The 10,358-nt window shown below is 47.3% G+C and overlaps 1 protein-coding gene across 1 annotated transcript; it reads left to right on the plus strand.

Moving 5' to 3' along the window:
• Window positions 1–5,836: 5,836 nt before the first annotated feature.
• On the plus strand, window positions 5,837–8,153 carry LOC136452533 (cytochrome P450 CYP72A616-like). The gene is made up of 4 exons (XM_066453142.1): window positions 5,837–6,443; window positions 6,622–6,866; window positions 7,117–7,498; window positions 7,592–8,153. The coding sequence occupies exons 1-4, from the start codon at window positions 5,907–5,909 to the stop codon at window positions 8,015–8,017; spliced, it is 1,590 nt and encodes a 529-aa protein (XP_066309239.1). The 5' UTR covers window positions 5,837–5,906; the 3' UTR covers window positions 8,018–8,153.
• The last annotated feature ends 2,205 nt before the right edge of the window (window positions 8,154–10,358 follow it).

The raw sequence follows: 10,358 nt of genomic DNA on the forward strand, positions 1-10,358 counted from the left end.
TGTAAAAAGCTTAATATAAATTTTGTAATTTGTGGTAGAGTGCTTGTTTGTGCCTGGTTTATATGTGTTGATATGGTCCAAAGTTTGAATAAAATGCTGTTTCCTAGGAGACTTTGTTTTCAAGTGCTCAGCGTTTTCGCTGACACTATCGAGTTAGAGCATGTTTATCTCCAAATCCATGCAGCTAAAGACTAAAGTTTCTTAAGCAAAGTTCGATTCCTCTGGGCTGTGAAAATGTCTCGAGACCTGAATCTCAACCGTATAATCTGCACAGTGCTTCCAAGTTGGGCACATGGTCTCTGCCGTGCCCACGTCGGCCTCTGCCCGCACCCATGTCGTTCCCTGTGCGCGCACAGTCCGTGCCATGTGTGCCCACGCGCTGCCCACATCCTTGCCACGCTGCCCTGCCCCTGCGCTCACCCTCTCGCTTGCTCTCTATCTCGGCGCGATGTCGCCATGGCCGGGCGAGCTCCTACTGCACCGCGTTCCACCGCCACCAAGCCTCCCTGCGTTCGACCGCTGGCACCACCACCTCTGCCTCCCTCCCTTGTGTGCCCCGCACGCGCTCTCAGGGCTTCCCAGAGCCGAGAGTCGCCGGATGCGCCGCCCCCACGGCATCCGCCACCTACAGACCGCTGGTGCGCACGGCCGGCCCGTTGCCGGCCACCTCCGGCCGCGCCGCGCGCACCAGTTGGTGATTCCGACAACCACATAGCCCGCATTCCAGTCTGCCTCCGCCTCCATGCCCTCCACGGCCAGGAATCGGCTGCCGGCCATCCCGACGACGGACTCTGCTCGTGCGAACGGAGAATTGGGAGTGGAGGAGAGAAATAGAAAGAAAATCAGGGCTCCATTTGTAAACGTGCAAGAGACAAAGAAAAGGTGGGAGGACCTGTTTTGTTTTGGAGAAACTCTGGGGTTCCTGATGAAAAAGTCCAAATCGGAGTTGGGCCTCTGCTGGCGGGCTTTTTTTTTCTAGTCTAGGCCGAATCCGTGCGCTGGGCCAGTTCTGGTCGTGGGCCGAGGCAAGCCCAGGTCAGCCTTTTTCTTTTTCTTGTTTTTGTCTTTTTAAGTTAAAAATAGAGAGGTTGCAAAATTCATAGTATATCACAGAAAAATCATAAAAATGTCAAACCAGTTTTGTTGGACTCCACACAACTAGGTCTATGCATTAGACATATAATATCACATGCTTAGTATAAAGATTTTGTTGTATAGATAAATAGAAGATTTTATATGTTTAATTAATAGATGTTGTTTTGGCAGACCTAATGTAATAAAATTTTATAGTAAGCTGCTCTTGATGTGTGTGAGACGTGGTAAAAATTTCATGTGTAGTAGATTCCGGCTTACTGAGTTCTTGATTTATTTTATGCTTGTTTAATAGTTTTAAAATAGTTAAAAATATATAAATTGGAAAATATGTGTTATAACTGTTTTTATGTCCTATGAATGCATAATGTGGCTCTGTTGTTTCATAAATATTGATTTATAGATTTATCATGTGTCATATGCCTTTATTGCCGTTAAATCTTAATTAAGTGCTGGTAAATAATATGTTTATCAAAAAATTATGAACCTTGTATGATTAGTTAATATATACCTGCCATAAAATCCTCATATCCAAATTAGATGTTTGGCACTCTACTTTATATTTCGTCTTTATGTTTAATTAAACTATTAAATCTAATAAATGTTTAATCTTATGCTTACAACATGTTTTCCATGATAATTGTGCTATACGTGAACTGAGCAAAGTTTTGCCTAACTCTGTTTAGTAGTAGATGTGTGCTTAACATATTGTTCTAGCTTGCATTTGTATGTTTAAATTGCAAGAATGGTTGTTTTGATAACTTGTGCTATGATTGTAATAAGTAATAACCACCAACACTTATGCCACACTCTAACTCGTTTGTGAAGTTAATAATCAATTCACGAGTAAGTACCGATGAGAGAGGATGAGAGTCGAATCTAGAACGATTAATACCATTAGTTCACCGTACGACGTGTTGCTTGTTTGTAATGTTTGTGAATATCTATGATATGCATGTTTCACTTAAGCAAGCATTGCATCTTTGCATATCATTTAGGTGCGATTTTGGTTGATGGATCAAATCATGGACCCTGAAATCGGAGGATGATCATGTCCTAAAGATGGAGCCAACTAACTGAGTGTTAAGAAGTTACCCAAGCAAGCCCCGGTGCATAACCCCTATTTTTACAAACACTTATTATTATGCTGGTGTGCATTAAGTTGCAGGAGTTGCCTGGAACTCACCTGCATAATATTCTATCATATGAGTCCACTAACATGACATGGATCATGTAATATGCTATGCTATAGGACTTGCGGTAGAAGTCAAGTGATTGATTGTCACTTGCGAGAGATAGGTCCTAGTTATACTGTTACTGCTGTCTTATGGCTTTGGAAATGAATAATAATTGGAGATCGGGCGGGAAGTGGGAAAATGGATTTTTTTAAGGGTTGGTGGGTGCCGCAGGGCCAGGCTCTGGGCGCCCGTTTTTTCCGCCTGTGTCGGTTAAGGACTATACCGTTAGTAGCGTTGTGACAAGTTTGAAGGTACCGAACACATAACAGGAGCTGAATTATAGTTGACCGTTAAGCTAAGTATTGTCTTACAACTAAGGTGCACAAAACGTTCAGTAAAGTGTTTCACTAGGCATCTAGTGGTTGTTTTTGGGACAGGGAATGTCCATGGACCAAACTTATAGGGGGACCCGTCTGGGATAGGCTCCCTAGGGTGGGTTCCTCGAGGGTGGTCAGGTCATTTCAGGTCTTGGTTGTAGGATAGGAATGACAACATTGTGCTTGCCTCTTCGAGAAGTACGAGCATGTGTCTGGGATTGCCCAGCTAGATGTACATCGATTGTAATCGTCGCTCTTCTCAAATATGGATACCGCTTGTCGTACTACTGCTATCGTAGTCAATGCAACTGGAACATGGAGATGATGATGAGGCTACTACCGGTGCTCACCACGTGCTTGAAAGTAGTATAGATGCCTGCCGAGAAGAGTTAAGTAATGAATTTGATGCGAGTGCTAAAACTTAATATAAGGATGCACGGTTACTCCGAGGCCATAGACCCACAGTGCACGTTTCTACACCGTGTGAGTTCAAAAACCACAATCATATCTGCCTCCGATCATGCTCCTGTGCAGTACTATTATTTTCGGTCTAAGTGATCCATGAATTAAGGTGCCGAATGATGAAAGCGTGCAACTGTCTGTCCTGTAAGACTATTATGCGAAGCAGAGTCGCCCCAGTTTTTGTCAAACAAGAAACAGAAATGCTATATAACACACATGTTTTAGCAAAAAAAAACACATGGATTTTTCTCTCTTCTCCCCTCTCTCTCGTTTTTTTCCACCGGGCTGTCCTGCTGCTGCTGTCCGATCTTGTGATCCGACAGCACGTACGCACGCCGTGCGGTTGTTTTCGCGGCGTCATCGATCAGCAGGTGCGCGCCGGATCAATGGTGACACCGGAGTAGCAACAAAGGCTGTAGATTAATAGATGTCATCGACGGCACGTACGCACGGATCGTGGCCACTAAGGGCACGTTTGCGACCCTGTACCTAGCCGGCCTGGCCCGCCCAACTTGTCCAGGCCTAAGCTAGCCTGCCCCGGTGGATGCAACTGCTCATGTTTGCGCTCTTGTACCAAATGAGCCCGGCCCGAGCGAGATTGTGTTTGCTTCCAGCCCAAATGGAGATATGGCTACTCTGCACTAACATTTTGGTAGGGCTTACCACCACACCGTCAACTTTCCATCCTTATCGGCATTTCATCGAGCACCTGGCCTGCTCTACCGCGGCCATGGCCGCCGGCAAGCTCGAGGCCATCACGCGCGCTCGGCCAGGCCTCAGCACCACCTCGACGTCGTCCCACCTCGACTTGCTCCGCCTCCAGTCTCGGTGCCGCGACGAAGGCATGCCTCGCCATCCTCCCGCCGCGGTGCTAAGACGCAGACCGCGGTAGCACCACAAGCGGCACGGGAAGCGAGCACCTCAAGCGCACGCGCGTGCGCGCACCGCGCGGCAGGCCGCCACCTGCTGCCCGCCATTGGCGAGCCCCGCGATTGACGACGTAGTGGAGCGCGGCTCGGCGAGGGAGAGCGAGGTGGCGCGCATGGCGTTGCCCATGGCGTCCTCGGCGGACACGATGAGCTTGAGGATGGCGCACCGCTCCATCTCCGACCGGCGGCGCGCGGCCTCGTCCTTCCCCAACTTGCGACGACGCGGCCCCGTGTCTTCCCAGACCAGGCGGGTAGATCTCCCCGGGTCGTAGCGGATCCATGGAGGCGCTCTCCCTATGGTGGTGGACCTCACACGGACGAGGCTCCGGCGGCGGCACATCAGGCCCCACGCGGCGCGGCGCCGGCCTGGCATTGCCGGAGTTGACGATGGCCGCACTGCGGGGGCTGTCTCGCCCTCGCACCTGCCCGCGGTGCTCACCAGGTCCAGCTCCGCCATGATCGCCGCTGACTCCACAAGGTCCAGCTGACCAGCTCCGGGGACGGATGGTCGGGACTCAGGACGGGGGGCTTGTGCAGACGACATCCACGCGTTCGTTGCATCGGTGATGAGGAAGAACGGCGACCTAGCCACAGCCACATGAGGTGAGCAGTCGTACACGCTCGGGAGGTGATTCCATCCTCGCGTGAGCGCTGCAGCGAGCCACGGGAGCGCTGCCACCAGCCCGGCCGTGGAGAAACGGCCATTTTCTTCGCTTCCCCAGAGCCAGGAGAGAGAAGACTTTTTGCATCAGATGGGCCAGGCTCACTTGAGGATGAAGGGCAGCAAACACGGGAAGTTGCAGCTGGAGGGTGCAGCCGGGCCGTCCGGCCACCCTCGCAAACGCGCCCTGAAGGACCGTGGCGAGCCGGCCGTCCCGTCCAGTGAGAGGTGCCGGTCATCAGCAGCTAGCCAACGCAAGTTTTTCTCCCCTCCCTGATTAATGCGGCAGAGCTCGATTAATGATAGTCAATTTGTCCTTTTGTCCTTACGTAGAAAAAAATTATTTTTTGTGATCCGTTGATTTATGATCTTATAATTTATGATTGTCTGGAGGTAGAAGAAGACTAGAGGTAGAAGAAGACTAAAGGTAGAAGGAGGATGGAGGCTGTTGAATCTTAATTCTATGGTGCAAAAAAAATTTATATGTTGAAACTACATAAAACACATAGTTGTTAGGTAGACAGACTCAACCAGAAATCGTATAGAATAGAAGAAGAGTCGTCCTTGTTTGCTGTGGGGCGGTGCGGACTGCGGAGTGCTCCTGGAACATTGTCTAGCAAGTCCAATCTTCCAACTATAAAGAATGCTAAACCATCCGGAGAGAGGATGTTTGGTTCTATGGACTAAATTTTAGTCCATGTCACATCGGACGTTCGGATGCTATTTAGGAGAACTAAATATGAGTTAATTATAAAACTAATTATATAGATGGAGACTAATTTACGAGACGAATTTATTAAGCCTAATTAATCCGCCATTAGCACATATTTACTGTAGCACCACATTGTCAAATCATGGACTAATTAGGCTTAAAAAATTCATCTCGCAAATTAGCCACAGTGCAATTAGTTATTTTTTTCGTCTATATTTAATACTTCATGCATGTGTCAAACATCCGATGGGATAGGGACTAAAATTTTTCTACAGGAACCAAGCACCCCGAAGTCTATTCGTCTGCGATGTGACGCGCGAAACCATGACGAAGACTCGTGGAGGAAGCGTCGAAGAACCAACCAAAAGTCCAAAGCGCGCGGTCACGGGCTCATCACGGCTATTTCACCACATCTTTCCTCCGACTGTCCCACACATATACGTATATCATCACGGTCCGGTCACGGAGCAGGTCATCAGTAGACAGGCGACAGCCATGGCGATTATTCTTTGTGCATCACCCGCAGCGCCGCCATGGAGCTTGCTCTGCGCGCTCGGAGCCCTGGCAGTGGCGGCCCTGTGTGGGGCGTGGCGGGCGCTGGACCGTTTCTGGCTCCGCCCACGGAGGCTGGGCCGCGCCCTGCGGTCGCAGGGCTTACCTGGCACGGCGTACCGCTTCCCCTCCGGCGACATGAGGGAGTTCCTCCGCGTCGCCGCCGCGGCGAACTCTGAGCCCATACCCCTGGCGGCGTCGCACGCCGTCGCTCCTCGAGCGCTTCCCTTCGACCACAGCATCACCAGGCAGCATGGTAATCTCGCTGTGACCTGGTACGGGCCGGAGCCGAGAGTGATCATGAACGACCCTAAACTCATGCGAGAGATCCTGGCAAACAAGCACGGCGTATTTGGGAAGCAGAAGTCCGTTCTTTGGGTTGAGAGGCTGCTGGCCAACGGCCTGACGACCCACCAAGGCGAGAAATGGGCCACGCACCGGAGGATTATCAACAACGCCTTCCATCTCGAAAAGCTCAAGGTCACTTCTTTACACACAACCTCAATCTATATTGCCTCACTGCCTGTTGGGATATTATTGGGCTCTTTGCAATACTAATTCACCTGAAATTCCCCAAGCCTAGACAAAACATAAGTTTAAGGTCTGTTGTTTTGCTCTGCTGCAACTGAAACATCGAAGTGGTTGATTTTTTTGGCAGAGAATGTTGCCAGCTTTCGCCGCATGTTGCAGTGAACTGATACGCAGATGGGAGAACTCTGTAGGCTCTAAGGGTATGCAGGAGATTGATGTGTGGCCGGAGTTCCAAAACCTCACAGGCGACGTCATCTCCCGCGCGGCGTTCGGGAGCAGCTTGAGTGAAGGCAGAAGGATCTTCCAGTTGCAATCGGAGCAGGCACAAAATGCTGTAAATATGGCAAACAGGATGCATATCCCAGCCTACAGGTAACCTCGCATGAATATTCATTTATTTTAAAGTTTGGTGCAAATTACATGGAGATATCAGAACAACTAGTACTGTAGCATATCTAAAAAACACCAGCAGCTGCCTACTGACCAGAAGAAAAATGGCATCAGCAGGCGCTATCCACCCAATTGCTTCTTCAATTGAAAAAAAATTCTCCATTTACTATCTGACGTAAACCTCAGTAATTCTCAAAGCAGAAAAATGAGATGTGTTGATTTCTTTGCATAGGTTCCTACCAACAAAGTTAAATAAAAGGATGAAGGAAAACGCGCGTGAAGTTGAGACGCTTCTGAAAGGCATTATCTCAAAGAGGGAGAGGGCAATGAAGGATGGACTCGACAACGACGACCTACTAGGATTGTTACTGGAATCCAACACTAAAGAAACCCAGGAAAGTGGGAGCACCAAGGCAGTGATGAGTACAGAGGACATGATCGGGGAGCTGAAGCTATTCTACTTCGCAGGGATGGAGACAACCGCAGTGCTGCTCACATGGACAATGGTGCTTCTGAGCATGCACCCTGAGTGGCAGGATCGCGCAAGGGAGGAGGTTCTTCGCATCTTTGGGAAGAACCAACCGGACTCTGATGGCATGAATCAGCTCAAAAGCGTGAGTTCAAAAATGCCAAGACACAATATTCTGACATTTTTCACGTTTCAGTCACAAATCTGCAAAGCTCCAGCTGCTTTTTTTCTGTCGCAGGTTACAATGATATTACATGAGGTTCTAAGGTTGTACCCGCCTATACTGCTACTTGGCCGGGAGACGTATCAGGAGACAGAGCTTGGAGGGGTCAGGTACCCACCTGGTGTTGTATTTTCGTTGCCAATTGTGTGCATCCACCACAACCAAGGAGTTTGGGGAGAAGACGCAGACGAGTTCAGGCCGGAGAGGTTCGCGGAGGGCGTCTCTAAGGCATCCAAGGACGCGCCGGCGTTCTTTCCGTTCGGCTGGGGGCCGCGGATATGTGTTGGTCAGAACTTCGCGCTACTGGAGGCCAAGATGGGCTTAGCCATGATCCTGCAACACTTCTTGTTCGAGCTTTCACCGTCTTACACGCATGCACCGTGCGCAGTCTCCACTCTGCAGCCACAGTATGGGGCGCAGATTAAGCTTAAGAAACTCTAATGTTTTTTATTAAATGGCCAGCGAACCATAGAACTTGTGCTTAGCTGGTGCTCTTGGAAGGGGTCGGTCGTATGGCTGTAAACTTATACGGTTATATAAATGTAAAACCTATTAAATAATGCTTTTATATGATCAAGGCGTTTAAATAAACTTATACGCTGGCGTTGAAGGAGCTCGCCGCCTCGCTAGTCATGAGCACCCTAACAGGAGCACCAGCGCCTGGGTGCTCATTTGCTCCGGCGGCCGCTTCTCGGGAAGTGGACGCATCGCTGGTGGACACTCTTTCTCCGTCGCTAGTGCAGGGGACACCACAGGTCACGTCGCCACGGGGGACAGCCCGGCGTCGTGGATGCCGAGGCGTGCTTTGATCCAGCGCTGGTCGGGGCTGCCACCCCGGGAGACATGTCGGTCGTGGCTACCATGGACGCCGTCAACCGCACTCCAACCCCTGAGACGCCTCAAGCGCTTCATCGAGCGAGTCACAAAGGCGAGGCAGCCACCACTCCTGGAGTTGCCCCGGAGTTGATATGGTCCACGGGGGATGTGCACCGCTCGCGCTCCCCAAGAGAAGCAAGCAGATAGCGGCACATAGCATGTCACATATTCCGGTGTCTAAGCGAGGTGAGCACATTATCTTGAAGCACCTAGGACTAACCAGCGGGATGTCCTCTCTGTCCAAGTCGGTCATGAAAGCGTACGAAGAAATCTTCAGCGGTGACCCCGATAATATGCAAGCGCTTCGTGAGTTGTTCCCACCGAACGGCGATGTTGGTGCACGCAAGCAGCGCCGCCGCCGCCCCGGGAGCCCGGGCATAGGTCTCCTAGCCGGCACCGTAATTCAGGTTGATCAGTGCCAAATGTAACCGTATAACTTTCAATATACTAGGGAGGGTCTGAGCGTCTTTGTAAAACTATTCTGACCCCCTAGGGTGCCGCTAAGGCGTGTTGTATTAAACCTTTTCTCAATCTTAATACAAAGATGCACAAACCTTTTTCGTAATCGAGAAAAAAAATAAGGCACTTAAATAGCGTTTTTTGTGATCACTAACACACTCTAGCGGTGGTATTAATAAAAAATTGTTCCCTTAATGACTCATCTAATCATATACAAATGATATTAATAAAATATTTAAGATCATATTAATATCTATGGCATATAATTTATGGAAAATATTCTTTGATATATTTATACATTTTCATTTACAAACATTTGGCATATCTATATCGATAATATGATTATAGAGTAACGTCTGATTCACCCCCTGACTACCTGCTAAATTCGAAACCCCCTCCCCCTCCTGGAATTTCAATAGCAAACAACACACACCTTAACATTTAGAATCAGATAAAATACTCCCCTTAACCATTTCAAAGTGGTTTCTTGGGTGGTTTTGCATGTGACGGTGGGGCTCATTTGGTCTCTCTTTCTCTTATATATAAAAAGCATAACTTTTTCATATAAATTTGTATGAATATAAATTTTATGTCAAAGTTTTAGAGCTCAAATTGAGCTACAACTTTGTAATTAATAAAATTTTGATATATTTTTAGGCTCAAATATTTGTTTTAATTTACTATATTTTAAAATTTAATTTTTTTACCTTTTCAAATGACTTCGGATGTTGACATAGTACATACTAAATTTGAAGTTCCTAGTAAGGTTTACAACTTTATTGTTGACAAATTTTTTTATCTGAGAATATTTTTAGAGACCCAAATATTCATTTTAAGTTCTCTAGTTTTGAATTTTGTTTTTTTTTATTTTTTCAAACAACTTCAGATGTTGACGTGGTGTACACAAAAGATGTACCTTTAAATATGTTCTATAACTTTGTAGTTGGTTACATTTTTATCTAGTGATGTTTATAGGCTCAAATTAATTTTAAAAAACCTTGTAACTTAAAACAAATATTTGAGCCTCTAAAATATACTAAATAAAAAATTTATCAACTAAAGAGTTGTGGATCATACAACTTTGATATAAAAGTTTGTATTCATATGACTTCATATGAAAAGTTTATGATTTTTTATATAAGAGAAAGAGAGAAGCCAAATGATAGGTAGGCCGCCCCACTGCCATATCGGAGAAACCGCCCAATAAACCGCTTTGAAACAGTCAATGGGATATTTTGTCTCGTTTTAAAAGTTAAGGTATATATGTTGTCCTATTTGAAGTTTGAGGGTGTCTTTCAAATTCTGCGACTAGTTCAGGTGGTGAACGGGACTTTACTCATAATAAAGCAAGAAGGTTAGTGTAGATTAAATGTGGATGTGGCCTTCCTAAAATCTTTTCTAGTAAATAATGACTATAAGGTATAAATATTGATATCCTCTTAAACCA

The sequence above is a fragment of the Miscanthus floridulus genome, chromosome 5, assembly GCF_019320115.1.
Source record: "Miscanthus floridulus cultivar M001 chromosome 5, ASM1932011v1, whole genome shotgun sequence".
In the NCBI taxonomy this organism is placed as follows: domain Eukaryota; kingdom Viridiplantae; phylum Streptophyta; class Magnoliopsida; order Poales; family Poaceae; genus Miscanthus; species Miscanthus floridulus.

What these genes read in the sequence shown, in the direction of transcription:
- LOC136452533 (XM_066453142.1), top strand. Translation starts at nt 5,907, where the DNA reads ATGGCGATTATTCTTTGTGCATCACCCGCAGCGCCGCCATGGAGCTTG. An exon ending in ATGCATATCCCAGCCTACAG is followed by an intron (nt 6,867 to 7,116) that starts GTAACCTCGCAT and finishes TTCTTTGCATAG; the next exon opens with GTTCCTACCAACAAAGTTAA. An exon ending in GCATGAATCAGCTCAAAAGC is followed by an intron (nt 7,499 to 7,591) that starts GTGAGTTCAAAA and finishes TTTCTGTCGCAG; the next exon opens with GTTACAATGATATTACATGA.